This window comes from Sorex araneus, chromosome 1 (assembly GCF_027595985.1).
Source record: "Sorex araneus isolate mSorAra2 chromosome 1, mSorAra2.pri, whole genome shotgun sequence".
NCBI classification, from domain to species: Eukaryota; Metazoa; Chordata; class Mammalia; order Eulipotyphla; family Soricidae; genus Sorex; species Sorex araneus.
The window spans coordinates 241,771,947-241,791,624 of NC_073302.1; the positions used below are offsets into that span (position 1 = coordinate 241,771,947).

A 19,678-nucleotide genomic window follows, 5' to 3' on the forward strand; every position below is an offset into this window, starting at 1 on the left:
CTTGTCCCCAGCAAACCCCCAACCATCAAATCTCATTCGTGATGTGCCCATCCCTTGCCTTCCTCATACCTGACCATCTTGTGAGTTTCACACTGCGAAAAGGAAGTGGAGAAGAGCTCAGGAAGAAAATACACTCGACAAAATACTGAAAGGAAATGGACGGCTGTGCAATGCACTAGCACTAGATCAACCAGTCACTGGTTAAACCAAGCTTCATCCCACTAAACATCACATGAAAATGAAGAACTAGGCTGCCTCTCACTTACAACTATAAATCAGTTGGTTTTTCTTAAATCTGATAAACTCAATGGTTTAGAGAACTGGAATATAAATAATAAAAATATCTCATTGAAATAGATCAGGGGTGCAAGTGATTTATTCATTTAAAAAATATATTTTGATTTTTTTGGTCTTTGGGTCACACCTGACAATATTCAGAGTTACCTTTTGACTTCATACTCAGGAATTATTCCTGGGGGTGTTTGAGGGATGACTGGGGATGCTGGGGACTGAACCCAGGTTTGCCACTTGCAAGGCAAACGCCCTACCCACTGTTCAATTGCTCTGACTCCCAAAATATATTTATTTTGAAAAAAGATCCCATCAGCTAAGAACTCCAAAGTCTGATCCTTTGCATTTCACCACAGAAAAGTGGCAGGTGTTGGTGAACACAAGGTCAAGCAGTCAGACAGCTCCCTCCACAGGAAGCAGAACTTATTGACCACTGGGCAGGAGTACTTGGACCTTAGCTCTGTACCACAGTGCTGAGAAGTGGGAGAAAACAGATGGCCAGTCCCTTGCCTCTAGGCAAGGACCCACAGCTTGAATAAAGCAGTGCCTCTCCCAGCACTGTTTCAAGCTCCTTAGTAGGACCAGGGCCCACACATCAGAGAATCAGACATATAAACCCAGCTGGTGGTGGTAAACCTCAGGCTGAGCACACCTCCAGGCCCTTCTCACCTACCTTTGTGCACCTTCGCGTGGCGTTTCAAACTGCCAGGGGAGGAGAAGTGTTTCCCACATCCTTCCTGAGCACACCTGAGTGAGAACATGCACCGTCAGTCCATTGCTTTCACGGGAATTCCACACACAGCACTTCTAAGTCCTTCTCTCCTGCTTCAGTGCCTCATCCTATAACCCATCAGCCACATATAAAGAAGATTTAAGGGCCGGAGAGATAGTACAGCCATTAAGGCTCTTGTCTTTATGCGGCCAACTCAGGTTTGCTGCCCAGCACCCCATATAGTCCCCTGAGCACAGCCAGGAATGATCCCTGAGCACAGAGCCAGGAGTAAGTCCTGAGCAATGCCAGGTGTGGCACAAAAACAAATTGGAAGGGTGGGGGTAAAAGAAGGGTTAAAGCCCTTGCCTTGCATGAGGGGAGCACAGGAAGGTGAGTGCTGATCCCAGCTGAATTCCAGGCACACATATGGTCCCCTAAGTACCTCTTTTGAGCCCAACCTTTGTTTTTTTTTTTTTTTAATCTCCCCTTGTACTGTATCTTATTCCCACAGAAAACATAAGGGATTTGTTTATATATCCCTTGTTTATATATCCCATATAAGAACAGTACCAACCTGAACAGTGGTTCATTGGTATGCTGGCACTGGTGCGTTTTCAGCTGCTGATGTTTCTTAAAGGACTTCTTACAAGTTTCAAAACTGCACTATTTAGTGAAGATTTGTTAGTCTTAAGAAAAATAAAAAAAAAATTCATAACAGAATTCTCTCAAGGGAAATATTGTGAAGATTATAAATTTGGTACTTTCACCCACTTAATTACTGTACAATTCTATCTCAAGAGGCTTTAAAGAGCAACACATCTGAAAGAGTGAACTACCAATATTAATAGTCTACTGATAATAGAACTACCAATAGTAGTCTGCCAATAATTTTCTCGGGTTACAATTAATGTTTAAGCTAGCCTATATAGCACAAAAATGTTAGCTTTCAAGACAGAACTATTATCATGAAAGCTAACCAGACTAAATTCAGGTCTGAGAGACAAAATCTACTTGATGAAAATGACAAAATTGAGCAATAAATATAAAAATTCCAGAGAATATGGAATAACTCATACTTACTACATATTGTTTTTGCTGATTTTCATGTTTGCGTTCAATATGTTTCTTCAAGTTTGATTTTGTGTTGAACTTTTGATCACAACCACTAGCTACACACCTGTAAGAAATTGGACAAGCTAAAATATTAAAAAAGTAAGAATGTTCAAAGATGTGTATATATGTCTACTTTCTATAAGCTAACATATTAATAGTCTAACATCCCCAAGCATTACTCTATGCCATTGAGGTCTATTCATGCTGTTTCAATTAGCTAATCATGAGATGCATTTTCATGCGAGACTTCTGGGCACCATATACTGGAAAGCAGGGATGCAATATCATGGTCAGAAAAGGCCCCTCTTGACCTGCACGGAAAGGGAGCAGTCCAGCCCTATCCAAGTTTATGGGAAGATGGGTGTGGGTAGAGAGGCTTGTGAGTGCGGTGGAAGGCAGGCAAATGGAATGAGCTAGGGGCAGCACTAAACCAAGGGGTGGATGGGGGGTTTGGAGGCTGGGCTTTATTTTGAAGGCATTTAGGTACCTTTGGAAAATGACAAGTGAGGAAAGACAGCCCCATTGTTGAGTTGGGGGCATTCCCAGGACCTCAAAAACAAAACAGACAGAACTCATTTCAGCTTATCCTGAGTAGTGAAAGATATTTAGAGCAGAGCCATAAATGGTTCTCACTCAAACCCCTTAATGAGTCTATAGCATGGGCCCGAGTTATGTCAATTATCTCTGCAGATAAACATTTTCCTTTATCACATGTGCTCCGAGAGTGAATTTTCTATGCCTGCCAGAGAAAGCAGACTTGCTTTCCAAGGCCCAGTCTGAGCTGTCACTCACAGACAAACCACAAACAGTCCTCACACATATCAGCATGGCACCTCACAAGGGAGGCAGAAGCAGAACAGTAAGCCCTAAGCCCTGCACTCTACACGTGGCAGTAGAGGGCCACACCCCAAGTGTGCTGGAAGATGGGGAGGGGGCAGAGGCCACTGCATGGCCCACAGGTTTTAGTGTGGACCTCAACATGGAATGCTATGATCTCTCCTTGAGTAGGACCAAAAGAATAAAGATTCTGCCACTGGTCCCTTGCTGTGGATGGCCACAGGGCTGAGAAGTTGGCCCTACTGGTGTCTAAGGAGGCCGCACTGCTCTTGCCCCTTCTGCCATCCTGTTGGCTGAAAGGCTTATGCAGCAGCTGGTGCTTCGATGGACAGCTTGGACCAGACTGTTGAGGGCCAACATCCTGGGGATGGCAGAGTACCACTGCATGATTCACTTCTACATTTCTGTTTCCATCGCTCCAGAAGGAAAAAAAGAAACTCATCCAAGTCTCCACTGTGCAGAGCTTCCATTCACTCCAAATGCTCATCCTGATACTGGCATCAAACCCAACATCCTGGAAAGAAATGGGAAGACCCCGGCAGAGTAAGGGAAGGGCACTGAGCAGTTTTAGGAATATCTGGATCACCACTGAAGGCCTGAAGGCCAAGCCAGTGCAGCCAGAGCACAGAGGGTCAATCCCACAACTCCGAGACTCACCACAAAGGGTCCCCCGAGCCCAGGCAGGAGTGATTTCTGAGTTCAGTGCCAGGAGTAAGTCCTGAGCACCCCCAGGTATGGTCCAAACCAAAATAAATGAATAAATAAAACGTCCACCCAGGCTTCCACTTACGCAAAGGGCTTTTCTCCGGTGTGAGTCAGGCTGTGTCGGCTCAGGTGGTAGTCTCTGACAAATGCCTTGCCACACCCTTCATGGTCACAAACAAATGGTCTCTGCAACAAGGGTGGGAAAATCATGAGTCCTGTGTGAGCTAGTAATTCCCCTCGACCCATTTTGTGGCCTAAAGCAACTGGCACACAAAGGTGCCAATTTGGCTCCTGAGATGGTAGTTTGCACTCAGCTGAGCACCCGCTATACCCAAAGTTGTGAGGTTTCCCCTGCACAAAATTACACAACAGAAATCTGCAGATTCTGATTGGTGACTGCAGCAGGGGCTGAGACAGCAAAGGGACAGCTCTGTTCTCCTAGTTCTCACCTGAGCTCGGGCTCCATGAAAGATGACTGGTTTGCTATTAGCCCAGCTCACCATACAGCAGGATTCTACCCACCCTAAGGGCAGAGGAACTTGCAGCATCTGAGCATCCTGGACAAGCCCAAAGGAGCCTGTGCCAAGAACTCACCCTGCAAGGCTGCAGTAAACGCATCTCTGCATCTCTTCTTCCCAGCAAACAGCTCCCAGTCCTAATTGCAACCACAGTGAAGAACCAGGAATGCACAGTAGGGCCTGTGCTCCAAGCCTACAGGAAAAGCTTGGCCCTGGCCCCTATGTAGCCATAGCCAGTTTTTTTATTTCTCTGGAAAACATACCACAACAATTCCAGGGAGCGGGGAGGCAGGCCTCAGATGCCAGTATTTTTTATTGCTTTTGGGACACAGCTGGCAATGCTAGGAGTTTACTTCTGGCTCTGCAACCAGAAATTCTACCTGGCAGTGTTTGAGGAACCATATGGGATGCCAGGAATCCAACCCAGTTGGCCTCATGCAAGGCAAGCACCCTGCCCTCTGTACTATTGCTCCAGCGCCACAGGTGTCAATTAGTAACATATAAGGACACGAAGACAGATGAGCTACCAAGATACATCCACAGAACTCTGGACAAGAGCAATAGTACAGCTGGTAGGGCCTTGCAAGTGATCAACCTAAGCTGTTAGTTAGATACTGGGCATCCCCACAGGGTCCCCCAAGCCCCACTGGAAGTGATCCCTGAGCACAGAGCCAGGAGACAGCCCTGAGCACTGTCAGCTGTGACCCAAACACACACACATAAAAAGCACACAAGCAGGGCTGGTGCGACAGTACAGTGGGTAAGGCGTTTGCCCTGCACGTGGCCAGCCCGGGTTTGATTCCCAGCATCCCATATGGTCCCCAGAGCACTGCCAGGAGAAATTCCTGAGTTCAGAGCCAGGAGTAACCCCTGTGCATTTCGGAGTGTGACCCAAAAAGCAAACAAACAAAACCCCACAAGCCCATATTCACAAACTGCACAACTCTCATCATGAGAAACTGGATGGATATAGTCAAAGTAATCAAAATGTGCGATTTGCAACAAAGAGAACTCCAAGTTACCCAGCCACTGGGAAGGAGCTGGCCTGGCAGGAATTCCATATATACAGTACGTATCTAAAGGAGAGAATGTCTGATGTGGACGGAGTGCTTAAGAGAGCCCAGAATCGGGAGAAAAATATGGGTGAGGAGACAAGAAATTGGGGATGTTGTTAGTAAAATTGTCACTGGGTAAGGCTGTCAAAAGACAGTCAGATGGGGGCAGAGTGATAGTACAGAGAGTGAATTGTTTGCCTTGCACATGGCCCAACCCAAGTTCAATCCCCTGGCCACATATGGTCCCCTAAGCCCACCAGAAGTGATCCCTGAGCAGAGGGCCATGAATAAGCTCCTTAGGCACCAAATAAGAACACAAGACAGCTGGACAGATGAAACAGCTGGGTGAAACAGATGACTGGGGAGAGCAAGTAAAATATCATCTTAAGGGACATAGAGGAGACTGTCCCAAGGAGAGGAAATGGTCAGCCTTTAAATATGGAGGGAAGGAGAATGGGAACTCCCAAACAGGGGCTCCTCTGCTTGTGTGAGGACAAGGAAGGTCTGCAGACCCTGGTTGAGAAATTAAGGGCCTTCACCTGACCCAGACTCACTCCACAAGGGCTGCAGGGCACCATCTGTCCTTGCCTGTCATTTCCAAAAGACACCCCAGTGCTCTGAATGAAATGTCAGAAGAAAAGGGACAGTTACAGAATGATTGCATTAATTTGTGGGATAGATATAAAAAAATATATAAAATATTCAAGGTCAGAGAAAACGGGCCAGGAGGACTGGTCAATGGTTGGAAGCTTGCCACAAGTGTGTTGTGGGGGGGGGGGGGGGCAGAGGGCAGTTAGGATAGAGAAGGGACCAATATGACAATAGCTGGAAATGACCATTCTAGACAAGAGCTGTGTGTTGAGAGCAGGTAAAGGGATATATATGATAATCTTTCAGTCTCTGTATTGCAAACCATAATGCCCAAAAGGTGGGGGAGAGGGAGACAGACAGGCAGATAGACAGACTACTGTAGTCACTGGTGGTGGGAAATGTACACTAGTGAAGGAGGGACAGGTGTTGGATCATGATATGACTGAAACCTAATCATAAACAATTTGGTAAACTATCTCACTGTGATTTAATTAAAAAAATAAGTAAGTACTTTTTCAAGACGACACCCCAGGGGCTGGAGCGATAGCACAGCGGGTAGGGCGTTTGCCTTGCACGCGGCCGCCCCTGGTCCATTCCCAGCATCCCATATGGTGCCCTGAGCACTGCCAGGAGTAATTCCTGAGTGCAGAGCCAGGAGTAACCCCTGGGCATCGCCGGGTGTGACCCAAAAAGCAAAAACAAAAACAAAAAAGACACCCCAGTGCCTTCAAAAATCAAGCCCAACTCCAACCCCTGCTCGGCCCCCTGGCTCAGCGCTGCCCCCACCAGCTCACCCCACGGGCCGCCGTCCACTGCGCCCACGGGCCTGTCTATCCCCAGCCTTCTCCCCACGGGCAGGACGGGACGGTTTCCACACCCCGCTTTCCCGCCAGCGCGGGAGCCAGGGTTTTGCGCGAACGAAGGCGGGCTGCTCACGAACCTCCCGAACCTGGGAAGGGCTCGGGGAGTCTGAGGCCGCCAGTGTTCGCTGGCGAGGCTCAGGAGCAAAGTTTTTGCGGATTATGGGGGGCCGGGTTCCGGCCAGAATCAGATCTAGGGAAGGACGCGAGAAGCCCCGAGCAGGCCGATCCGGGCCAGAGCTAAGCGCTTCCTCTTCCTCACTGACGCGCCCCCAAGCTGGGCGCCTTCCGATCCCCGGACGCGCGCCGTCCTCCGCTCTCCCGGGCAGTCCCGCCTCTGCAGGGCGCAGCCACACCCCGCCCGGCCCCGGCGTCCCCGGCCGCCTCGCCCCGCCCCGCGCCGCCAGCCGTCGCGTACCTCCCCCGTGTGTTTGCACAGGTGCGCATCGAGCTTCCAGGCCTTGTTGTAATTCGCGCTGCAGCCCGGGAAGGAGCAGATGAACCTCCGGGGGGCGGCGGGGGGCGGCGGGGGCGGGCTGGGGCTCTCGCCGGCCGCGATGAACGCGTCGGCGATGGTCAGCGAAGATACCTGCTCGGCGACACAGGCCGGCGGCTCCAGGGCGCCCGCGGGCCAGCCCGGGGCACCGTGCGGAGGCACGTGCGTCGCCGAGCGACGCCCGCGACTCGCGCCCGGCGCGTGGCCCTGGGGGTACACTTCCGGGAGCGGCCGCGAGGCGGAGTTCGTTGCGTGGGGAACGCACAGGCCCCGCCCCTCCCCACCCGGCGCGCCGCGCTTCGGCGCATGCGCCGAGGGGCCCCGCAACCTCCCTGATTGCGCAGGTTCTAGTGGGACCGCCCACCTGGCTCAGGGCGCCTTGTAAAAGACTCCTGGGAGGCTGAGGTGCTCCAGATTCTGAAGAAGCTCTTAAGTGTTAAGAAATTCTGTTCTTACCATATTATCAATTTGTCATGCATATGCTTGCATACTTTCAACACTCCTGCAGGCCTCAAAACTAAGCCCTCTTAGCCCAGATACTCCCTTTTACATTTTTTTTCTGAAATTTTGTTCAGTTTTTCAAAATTTTTTATTTACTTTTATTATTTTTCATTTAGTCACCGTGAGAACAGTTACAGGGCTTTCTAAAGAATGTTTTCAGAGTTTTCGTTAGTGTTCAGTGGTTACTCCTGGCTCTGCACTCAGGAATTACTCCTGGCAGGCTCAGAAGACCATATGGGGTGCAGGGGATTAAACCTGAGTCAGCCGCAGGCAAGGCAAGGGCCCTACCCACTGTGCTATCGCTGTAGCTCCAGATGCTCCCTCTTTAGGGTAAGTTCAGGACCCTCAGAGGGTTCGTGTGGAGCCTGCTTTTGGAACTAAATTTTATTTATTTATTTATTCATTTATTTATTGCTCTTTGGGTCGCACCTGTCAATGCACAGGGATTACTCCTGGCTGTGCACTCAGGAACCACCCCTGGCAGTGCTCAGGGGACCATATGGGATGCTGGGATTCAAACCCAGGTCAGCTGCGTGCAAGGCAAACGCCCTACCCGCTGTGCTATCACTCCAGGCCCTGGAAGTAAATTTTAAACGCAGTGTAACTTACACACACACAAAACCAACAGTCTTTTATTACAACAAATAGCCTTAGACCTCATATTCATGGACCCACTCTATAGAAAGCATCTGATGCAAATGAAAACAACAATGATATATCATCTGACACCACAGAGGCCAGCACACATCAAAAAGAACAAGAACAACCAGTGCTTGTGCAGATGTGGGGAGAAAGGGACTCATTGTTGGTGGGAATGCTGACTGGTTTAGCCTTTTTGGAAAACATATGGACATTCCTTAAAAACTTAGAAATTGAACTGCCATGTGACCCTGCAATACCACTTCTGGGAATATATCCTGAGGGTGCAAAACAGCACAGTAAAAATGACATCTACATCTGTATGTTCACTGCAGCAGTGTTCACAATAGCCAGAATCTAGAAACAATCCAAGTGCCCAAGAACATGCAACTAATTTAAGAAAGTTTGTTACATCTACACAATGGAATACTATGCAGTTGTTAGGAAAGATGAAGTCATGAAATTTGCTTTTAAGTGGATGGTCATGGAGAATATCGTGCTAAGTGAAATGAATCAGAAAGAGAAGGACAGACATAGAATGACTGCACTCATTTGTGGGCTATAAAAACAACACAACATAATATGAGACTGACATCCAGGGACAGTAGACACAAGGGCAGAAATATTGCTCCATAGTTGTAAGTCTATTTCATGAGCTGGGGGAGAAGGCAGCTGGAATAGAGAAGGGATCACTAAGTCTAATATGGTTGGCGGGATCATGTGTGCTGAAAGTAGATAAAGGAGCAAATGTGATAGCCTCTCAGTATCTATATTGCAAACCATAATGCCCAAAAGTAAAGAGTATGAGGGAAATTGTCTGCCATAGAGGGAGGGTTGGAATGGGGGCGGGGGGTACTGGGGATATTGGTGTTGGAAAATGTGCATTGGTGAGGGGGTGTGTATTTGATCATTGTATGACTGAAACTCAAACATGAAAGCTTTCTAACTGTGTCTCATGGTGATTCAATTAAAAAAAAAAAGCATCTGAGCAAAGAGGAACCTGACAGGAGTGGGTATTGACACAGCACCCGAATTTGTACATGACAGATTCATCTGTGAGAGTGTAGTGATGGTGATTACTGGGCAAAATAGCCCAGATCCAAGACACATCATCAAAGGGATGCTCTTGAGAAAAGGAAGGCAGGGTTCTGGACCCTGCTGGACCTCGGTTTTGTTTGTTAGTTTGTGTGTATATGTTGGTCAGAGAAAGAGTGTAAGGGCAGGACAGTAGTAGAGAGATTCATACACTCCTGTAATCTGGCTGTCTGTGGTCTCATCTCCGGAGCGTCAGGCACTGGGTTTAGGAACAAAGGCTTGGAAGGAGTGGGCTGAAATAGGCAAAGACAGAAGGGCGGGATGGCAGGATTGGGTGATGCGAATAGGGCGCCTATGTATAAAGGACCACATGCTTGCTCAAACAGCACGTGTCTCATTAGCATCTCATCGAGCAGACAGGGATCCTATAAGTTAATATGTATTTTGGGCTCAATGAGATCAGTAAAGTAGGGTCAGGATTCCAGCCATTGAGCAGGCCCAGCAGCTGAAACTGGTTTTCTAAAATCCTCTTTAGCTGGATCTAGTAACCCTGGGGCAGCATGGACGGGAACGTCAAGATCAAGACCCTTGTTTTTCCTTAGATATGAGAAAGGGTCTTGTTGTTTTTGTTTGTTTTGTTTTGTTGGTTTGGCTTGGTTTGAGGACCACACCCCGAGGTGTTCAGAGCTTACTTCTGGCTCTATGCTCAGGGTTCTCCTGGAAGTACTTTGGGGACATGTGAGGCACTCAGATCAAACTGGGGTTGGCCACATGGAAGGAAAACACCTTCACCCCTGTGCTAGTGTTCTGCCCCAGGCTTTGTTTCTCCTTTTTATTTTTGTTCTCATATAGACACGTGTATTTCTACAGCAGAAGAGTAAATAATACATTAGTAAATAATACACAAACATCTGGAAAAAAATTAAATAATCTCAAATTTTAATACTAGAGAGACATGCACATACTTTCATCCAAAGCATCACCTGCTCACTTCTCAGACCACTCACAGAGATCAGCATTATTCAGTTTTTAATTTTTAATTTATACACCATGATGTACATAAGTGTTTACAACCAGTTTCCTGGCATACATTATTTCCGTTTCCAACTCTATCACACCTTGCTCCCATCTCTCCATGATACTAGCTCTAGCTTACAGAAATAAAAATGCCTGGAAATGAGAAAATGGAGGAGAAAGCAAGAAGAAGAGGTGACAGGGCCGCAAGGGTTAGGAGTCTTGGGTATTTCTGTGGAATAGAAGCAAGTTCCTGTATGTAACTAAGCCACTAGCCCTAACATGACTAAATGTATAGGATCTAAACTACAATCATTAAGCTTAAAAAAATGTATTAGTGAAGGGTCCAGAGCACCAGTATAGCAAGTAGAGTGCTTGCCTTGCATGTAGCTGACCCAGGCTCAATCCCTGGCATCCCATATGGTCCCCCTATCATAGAGCCAGGAGCATTGAACACTGTCAGGTTGGCCCAAAATCAAACAAGAAAAAGCTCAGTATCTGTCAAAGAGTTCAGGTGGGAAGTGGGAGGAAACCAGGCCTTATTTCTTTTTTGGGGCAGGAGGGGCCAGAACCAGCGATGATCAAAGGTTACTCCTGGCTCTGCACTCAGGAACTACTCCTGGCGGTGCTTGGGGGACCATATGGGATGCCGGGGATTGAACCCGGGTTGGCCACTTACAAGGCAAACACCCTACCTACTGTACCATCGCTCAAGCCCCCAGGCCTTATTTCTTATAGTTGTTTTCTACCCTGCCTTTCCCAGGGCAGTTTCCTCTTGTGGCTACCTTCTTTCTCTACCCCTATCTGGCAGACCCTTGAGGAGTCATAGTACCCCTTCAGCCATTTCCTGTATCTTTGGAGTTTTTTTTGGTCTTTGGTCTTAGGGCCACATCAGACAGTGCTCAGGACTTACTCCTGACCCTGCACCCAGGGATCACTCCTGGCAGGGCTTGGGTAAACACATGGGAGGGGCAGCTTAAAACTGGGTAGACCAAGGATAAGGCAAGTGCCCTGCCTGGTCATTCCAGTTCCCTGCATCTTTGTCCTTGCTCCTGGCTATATCCTGTCTTCAGATCTCTCTGTCCCTCCCAGCATCTGCCCTCCGACTGCCTCATTCACTATTCCTGGCATCAGCGAGTGAACAGAGCTTAGACAGCTGCCATTTTGCCTTCTCCGTTGTCAGTATATCACGCAGTTCCAATCCGGCACCTCTAATTAGCCCTTCTCTCGCTCTGGTATGGTCACCTCATTTTCTCCCCGCAGCGGTAATTGCCTGCAGGGGTTCCGTCACAGGCCAGTGCTTAATCACTCCAACCCACTTCAAATCCATTTTAGTCTGGAGTAGACAGATTCCATCCACTGAGCAGGTCTCATTTCTCTCTGATTACCCACCAGGTCAGGTGTTTGAATATGCAAGTTCCATCCATGGCACACATGTAAGATTTCTGTGTTAGATAATTTCCCTGGCCAGTGTTTTTCACTGAACCACTAAAGATGACTTGGGCACAGATAGGCAGATATTTTGATGGATTTTCATGCACTTTGGGGTAGACTTCATCTGTCTCTCATTGTGTCTATCACCACCATCTCAGTTCAGTTATTATCGTGTCACCTGATCTCCAATTGTGTCCTGCATTTAGGTCTCATACCTCTTCTTTCTTCTTCTTTGTTGTCATTGTCTTCTTCCTCCTCCTCCTCCTCCCCCTCTCCCTCCTCCTCTTCCCTCTCTTCCTCCTCCTCCTCCTCCTCCTCCTCCTCCTCCTCTTCTTCTTCTTCTTCTTCTTCTTCTTCTTCTTCTTCTTCTTCTTCTTCTTCTTCTTCTTCTTCTTCTTCTTCTTCTTCTCCTTCTCCTTCTCCTCCTCCTCCTCCTCTTCCTTCTCCTTTTCTTCTTTCTCTTTTTCCTCTTTCTCTCCTCCTCTTCTTCCACCTCTTCCTCCTCCTCCTTCTCTTCTTTTTCCTCCTCCTCCTCTTTCTTTCCCTCCTCCTCCTTTTCCTCTTCCTCCCCCTCCCCTTCTTTCTCCCTCCCTCTTTCTCCTTCCTTCTTCCGTGGTCAGCCATATGCAAAGCACATGCCTTATCCTCTGTGCTATCTCATTAATCCTTTCTCTGTCCTCCTATTCTCATGGTGCCCCCTTGGCCTTCTCTTTAGAACCTTGGCAAGGCTTCAGAGTCACCATGTGATATCAGCCCCACTTCTCATCACTTTTACTCTGTCCCACCATGCCAAGTTTGCCACATTGCTCTCCCCTGCCTCACCTCATACCCTCTTCCGCTTTCTCATTGAATTCTCTCAGAGTTTTCATTGAATTCTCTCAGAGTTTTCATTACTACCCCCACCCTGCCCCCATCTTCATCTTTGCTATCCCATAAAATCTGCAAATGCCATTTCATCCCATGCATGACAGTTTGGGGGTCAGCTCCCTCTGAAGAGCTTGCAATCCCATTCCAGTCCATCAAGAAGCCTACAGAAATCTACACTTTAGTGCCATTCTGAGTATCACTGGGAGTGGTCCCTAGTATCACTGAGCACTGTCTAGGGAAAAGCTCTCGCTAAAAACTAAAACCATAAATGAAGATAAAAAGAATCCACAAAATATTTGGACTAATCAGTGAGGGAGGAAATTTGGAGGCAGATGAACAAATGCAGGAGATTCTTTATCTGGGGGAGCCCTAAACTGAAAAATTTCCAAGTCTAAGGACACAGATATATCCAGAGTTCTGCTGAAGAACAGGAAGCTATGTCAGGAGTGACCTTCTAACTGGTTCTCCTAGAGAGGGGAGCCTGGATCCCCAGCCCAGTCTACCAGGGCCCTGGGATCTTCAGCTCATGTCCCAGGGCTAAGGTGTTACATGTGAGGCAGGTCTGGTTCCTCTTGGAGCCATCAGACTATTGCTTGAGTCTGTCTTATTACAAAATCTACTTTGGGGGACTTGCACGCTTCTCTGTTGGTCTGACTGGCAGCATAAGATACAAGGAGAGGAACTACCTCTGGCACCATGTAAGCTCATCTACCAGCCATGATGCAGAGACTCATAAATAAACCTCAAAAGAGATCAACAATTGCAGGGCACCCCGGAGAGGGACAGGCTCTGGTCTTGCCCACCCAAATAGAGCCCCGGCAGCCACTTGCTCCCACACTACAAAATCATTGACATGACCCCAGCCAGACTCCACTGCCTCGGGACTGAGTGTTACTCAGAAATTAACCTACTGAAAAATTCAGGTATGTAGATTTTGAATGAAATCTCCAGGATTTTATGGTTTTGGACTGGGCTACCTTCCCCCATCTCCCTGTACTTACAGAAACACTGGCAGTCATGCACCCCCCCCCAACACTTAACTCCAGCTGTATTACCCCATTAAAAATTCCTGACTTCCAAAAGAGAGAGACAGACATAGAAATGTTGCACTCATCTGTGGAATATAAAATAACAGAGTGGGAGACTAACACCCAAGAGCTGTAGAAATAAGGATCAGGTCTGCCCCACAGCTTGGAAACTGGCCTCACATGCTGGGGGAAAAGACAACTTAGATAGAGAAGGGAACACCTCGTAGAGGATGTTGGGAGGACCCATTCGGGTTGGAAGATGTGAACTAAAAGTAGACTATAGACCGAACATGAAGGCCACCCAATACTTCTATTGCAAACTACAACACCCAAAAGGAGAGAGAACAAAAGGAAATGCCCTGCCGCAGAGGCAGGGTGGGGTGGTGGGAGTTGGGGTGGGGGTGGTGAGAGGGATACTGGGAACATTGGCGGAGGTGAACGGGCACTGGTGGAGGGATGGGGATGGGTAAATGATCACTGTATGAGTAAAATACAAACACAAAAGTTCATAAGTTTGTAACTGTACATCATAGTGATTCTTTAACAAAAAATTTTTTAAAATTCCTGACTTCCTGGAGCACATGGCCACATTCATGGCCACACAACATCTCAAACTCTACAACACTGATAAACCAGCAGTAGTATACCAGATTGGGTGGGATGTAATGTAGAAGGCAACCCATTTCACTTATCAAAACATAAACATGGAAGGCTTAACCTATAACAACATTTTAGTAATCTCTTATATAAGGACTTAATGACTCCATGGTGAGAAACAGCAATTTTCTTCTAACTTCTTCAATTTTCTTCTAACTTCTTCTAAGGAAATATGTTTTGATCATTCTGTGAACTAATTATTGATAACAAGCAGTATAAAATAAATTATTGAGGGCCTGCTATGGGGGAAGTCTTAAGGGTTGATTGGGAAAATTGGAGACGATGGTGGAGGCAAGATGTACAAGATATAATGGTGGTGGGATTGGTGCTGGAATATTGAATGCCTCTAATAAATCATCATTAATAACTTTGTAAACGATGTATTTACATAAAGTGTAAGGGAAAATTTTACAATGTAGGCCTTACCATGTAAACTTTAAAATATATTAACAGAATTGCTTTAAAAGTTTTATTAATTTCAGGTAAGACATGAATTTACCATAATGAGATCCAAGTATAAGATAAGTAAAATTTAATTTAATACATTTTAGATTCCAGAGTTTAGATTCAAGTCTCATTAATATATGTAAATGAGAATATGTATTTTATATAGTATTAAGTGATTTTTAATTTTCTTATTTACAGAGGTCAAAATTACATAGTCATCACTAATTGGCTCTTACTGATTTATTTTCTGATCATCTTATTTGCCAGTTCTTAAAGTTATGTTGGAATAAGCAATATAAAGTAAATTTGTCGTGTGCCTAAGCGGGGAGGTTGGGATTGAGAGGGAAACTGGGAATATTGCTGGGAAGGTCACGCTGGTGGTACTGGAACACTAAATGCTTGAAACAAGTGTATAATGAACAACTTTGTAAATCATGGTGTTTTTAATCACTGTAGCACTGTCACTGTCATCCCGTTGTTCATCGATTTGCTCAGGCGGGCACTAGTAACATCTCTATGTGAGACTTGTTACTGTTTTTGGCATATCGAATAGACCACGGGTAGCTTGCCAGGCTCTGCCGTGCAGGTGAGATACTCTTGGTAGCTTGCCGGACTCTCTGAGAGGGGCGGAGAAATCAAACCTTGGTCGGCCGCATGCAAGGCAAGCATCCTACCCGCTGTGCTATCGCAGGGCAGTAGATAAGGAAGAAAAATGTCTGCGGAAACAATGTTGAAGAGGAGGAGGGTGGAGCCATCTATCTGCACCTTGGGGCTACGGGGCTCTAGAAAGAGCTCTACCCCTCTGAGGTTCCTCTGCTTTGTGCCTGGAAGTACACACTGAGCTTTGTGGGAACCTGGAGGAGTGCAAACAGTGCTGTATATCTGGGGAGACAGACCAGAAGTTAAAGTGCATGCAAGATCTGTGGCTGTGGGGAGACGAGACGGGAGTTAGGGTGCATGCAGGTTTAGTCCCTGGTACAACATGGCTCCACAGAGCCCTGGAGGTCCCTGAGCACCACTGGGTAGCCCTGGTGGACCCCAACATAACCAACCCCATAGTGCCATATCCTCGGACCCCAGCACTGAACCACAGGCCTGGTTGGTGGGAAATTGCTGGAAGGGGGCCTGGGCCCTGGGCACTGTCAGAGATCCCCCAAAGAAATGCTTCCTCCTCCAGAACTATTTCAACAGTTTGAGCAAATTGAGTTTATTGCCACATGGGAAGTGTTGCAAATCTGAAAGAGCCTGACCCAACACATGGACGAAGAGGCTTGACCTCTATGTTACGGTTATTAGGTACATAAAGGTTCCTTCCTCATCCTTTTATTCCTGGAGGCTCTCCCCAGCCTTCTGGATGCCAATGCTCTGGGCTCACCCCAAAGGGGAGGCCTGGAATTGTAGGGCTCCCTCACTGTGAGGGCCAGGAGCCTAGGTGCCCAGCCTTTAGCCAGAGGCCTGGGAGAGGCCAGCGAGACCCCTTGCTTGCTGCATGGTGTATGGTCCAGCCCCTTGTGGGCTTTGCACTCTTCCATCCCCAGTCCCCCTGCCCCATTTCCTCGGAGGGAGCATCTTTGGCAAGTTCTGGGCACAAACCCCCAGGTCTGCTTCTGGGGACAGAAGCGGCTCCTTTTCCAGAGGTTTTATTATCCCAGACACATGCTTTGACCCCAGCCCCACTCTCTTCAACTTCCTTCTTAGTGCCAACTCCTCATTCTCTTTCTCTATTGATTTCCCCAGTAGAATATGAAGATTAATATCCATACATTTCCTTCCTTTTTTGTTAAAGATTGGGGGTTTTATCATTTTGGGAAGGGGGGAAAGGGTACTCCCAGCTCTGCTCAGGACTTACTCCTGGTTCTCCTGGTACCAGGGATTGAACCCAGGTCAGCCGCACTCAAGGCAATAGTCTTGTCTACTGTGCTATGGCTCCAGTCAACATTTACTTCTTTTCTCAGTTTCCTAAAGGGTTATGAAACAGCATTGCAGGCATCCTAAGCCGTTCACATGTATAATTCATAGAATTCCCTCTACAATTAATTATCAGAATTTCTACTTTACAAATAAACTGAGTCATGCTTCAGCAAGTGGTCAGACCTCGCTAATATGCAGCAGGTAACAAATCTGTCTGTAGGCAGCAAGAGTCTGTGGTCAGAATCACTTCCTGACCCTGCAGTCATGTGGCCCAGGGCTCTTGGGTCCAACTTTGGCATTTATGCTGCTACAATCCAATCACTGCTACTCACAGCTGATTGTGTGGCAAACTGTGTTCTCTTTTCTTCTTTCAAAACTTCTTTTCCACCCCAATTTTTTAAATAAAGTTTGGAATTATGACACTGAAAAGATAGTACAGTGGATAGGGTGTTTGCCTGCTGACCCCAGTTCATTCCCTGGCAAACCCTATAAGGGTCCCTGAACCAGTCAGAAGTGATCCTGAGTACAGAATCATGAGAAATAAGCCCTGAGCACTGCCAGATGTGCCCAAACACCAAAAATAATAAACAAATAAATAATGTTGGAGTTGCCACTTACCAGGCATCTTGTATCCTCTATACGTGTCACTCACCTGACCTCCACTGGTTGTCAGCTATTCTATCAGTCACACTTTCTCGGGGCAATTACCCCCGGAGCACATGTGGACCAGCTGGCCCAGGGCCTGCTACAATGCCTCACCTTGTATCTCCATGTGGATCCTTTCTCCTTCTTCCTGCACAGCGGGTCATGTCCCCCCTTAGCTCCTGTCACTCAGGAGCTGCAGTTACCTCTTCTGTCAGTGTCAGGTGGTACATCTTGGTAATCACACAAGGCTGGGGTGGTGGGCCTCAACTTCGCTGAGGTGATTGGTGAAGGGGTGTGTGTGTGTGTGTGTGTGTGTGTGTGTGTGTGTGTGTGTGTGTATCCAGGCATCTAACTGCTTCACATATAGACTTCTCACAAGTCCTTCCCATTCCAGCACCTCTGTCTTCTAGAGAAAAGAAGATGGACATGGAATGCGACTGCATGTGGGTTCTTGCTCCACCCCCGCTTCCTAACTACGTGGGCTGGAGAAAGTCATCTTTCTCTTCCATATCCCAATTTTCTCATCTGAAAAATGAGGCTCCTGACCCCAAAGGGCTGTGTGTTGGAGGAGAGCAGGGAGACAATGAGATGTTGCAGAGAATTTGCTTTGTAGCTCCTCTGAAAGATTCCACATAAGCAATGGTTGTTTCCTTCCGAAACCTGAAGAAATGAACAGAAAAGACTTTTCCCCAAACAAGAAAGCAAATTATATCTGAGGCGTAGAAGAACAGAAAAGAAAATTGTAGTCACAAGACTTGGAGCTCTGGAAAGCGAAGACCCAGGAATCCAAAGGGCACAGGCCATGCATGGCAAGCACCTGGGCAACCAAATCCAGCCAAACTATTGGGAAAAGTTTTCAATTAGCAATAATCGAGCCTCAGATAAATCTCGTTGGCTACGATACTGCTACTGCGCAAAACTGAAATCCAGCCAAACTATGCTGGGGGCTCTTACAATGGTAGAAAAAGAAAGTGCTGAGGGTCAAAGCAATAGTACAGTGTGTAGGGCACTTGCCTTAAATGCAGCTGACCCAGGTTTAATGCCTGGCATCGCATCCCATGTGATTTCCCCTAAGCCCAACGTGATCCCTGACCGCAGGGCCAGGAGTAATCCCTGAGCATCACCAGGTGTGGCCATCCAAAACCAAACCAAACCAAAACAGAAGATGCTTTGGAGGTAATATGAGAAATCACTAGACTTCCTGCAAAAATGACTGGCAGATGCTCTACCACCACCACCCCACCCCTCCCCCCTCCATCCCACAAATACAAATGCAGCTCATATCCTCCTCTGAAAACAAGGTTTGAGTCAAACTCGTCTGGGTATATGTAATAGGGGTCATCTGGAGAAAAATAGCCAGATGGAGTTTGTAAGTTGGAAATTTTAAAAAGCTATTTCTAAAGAAATAGCCAGGGGAAGTTTATATGCTGAAAATTTTTTGATGCTCGACCACCGTGACTCATGGGGGAGAATTTCAAGTCACATGCACATCCCTGCTGAAAAACGATGTCAGCACTGACTCAGCACGTGGTTCCCAGGACGCGATGGACATTGGCCACCTCCCCTGCCTGTCATTAAATAGCATTAGAATTTCCAAGTACAGGACTGGGGCTGCAGCTCAATGGTAGGGCACTTGCCTGGTAACTGTGAGGCACCAGGTTTAATCTCTGGCACTAAAAGAAGAAGTGGGGGATCTATATTTGGGGGCCAGGGAGATAATACAGCAAGCAAGATGCTTGCTTTGCATGTGGACCGCCCGAGTTTGTTCCCCTGCACCGCATATGGTTGCCTGAGTCCCACCAGGAGTGATCCCTGAGTGCAACTGTCAGGTGTACTTCAACATACAATCAAAAATTCATATTTGTATCTGCAACTGAATCTATATTTAGAGAGAGAAAGAAAAGACATAGAATTTCTAAGCACCGCAATGAATAAAATTGAAGTCCTATCAGAGGCAAATTCCAGAAACTGCCTTAGCCATGCACCCTGGAAATCCAGGGGTACTGTGTGCTTTAGTGAGAGGGAAGAACGGAGAAGGTTGCCCTGGCCAAGGAAGGGAGACTGTGGTCTGTTTCAAACTGGCCACTTCAGCAGGTCCATTGTTACCCCAGGTAACTGCTTCAGAAATTTGTGAAGCCCAAAGAAGCTTCCGAGAGACCTGCAGAGCCATCTGGTGGTAGAAAGAAGACTTGCAGGTTCAGCCTGAACCTTTTATGGGCTTTCATATGACATCAGCAGGTATAAATTGTAGCCGGGATTCCTCCCATACGGTCAGACAGCGTTTTAAAGGAGTCAGCAGCAAATGTTTACAGCGATCTGTGC

At 47.1% G+C, this 19,678-nt stretch overlaps 1 protein-coding gene and 1 pseudogene across 1 annotated transcript in view; both read right to left on the minus strand.

Moving 5' to 3' along the window:
* GTF3A (general transcription factor IIIA) overlaps positions 1-17,586 on the minus strand; it is a 21,665-nt gene extending 4,079 nt beyond the window's left edge. The window contains exons 1-6 of the mRNA XM_055127358.1: positions 17,560-17,586; positions 7,101-7,475; positions 3,744-3,844; positions 2,084-2,180; positions 1,578-1,666; positions 965-1,038 (exon numbers count right to left, since the gene is read on the minus strand). Coding sequence (XP_054983333.1) covers positions 965-1,038; positions 1,578-1,666; positions 2,084-2,180; positions 3,744-3,844; positions 7,101-7,475; positions 17,560-17,586 — 763 coding nt within the window. The remainder of the gene's footprint in view (positions 1-964; positions 1,039-1,577; positions 1,667-2,083; positions 2,181-3,743; positions 3,845-7,100; positions 7,476-17,559) is intronic.
* A 561-nt stretch (positions 17,587-18,147) lies between these two features.
* Positions 18,148-18,277, minus strand: LOC129401212 (U4 spliceosomal RNA; annotated as a pseudogene).
* Positions 18,278-19,678: the final 1,401 nt, after the last annotated feature.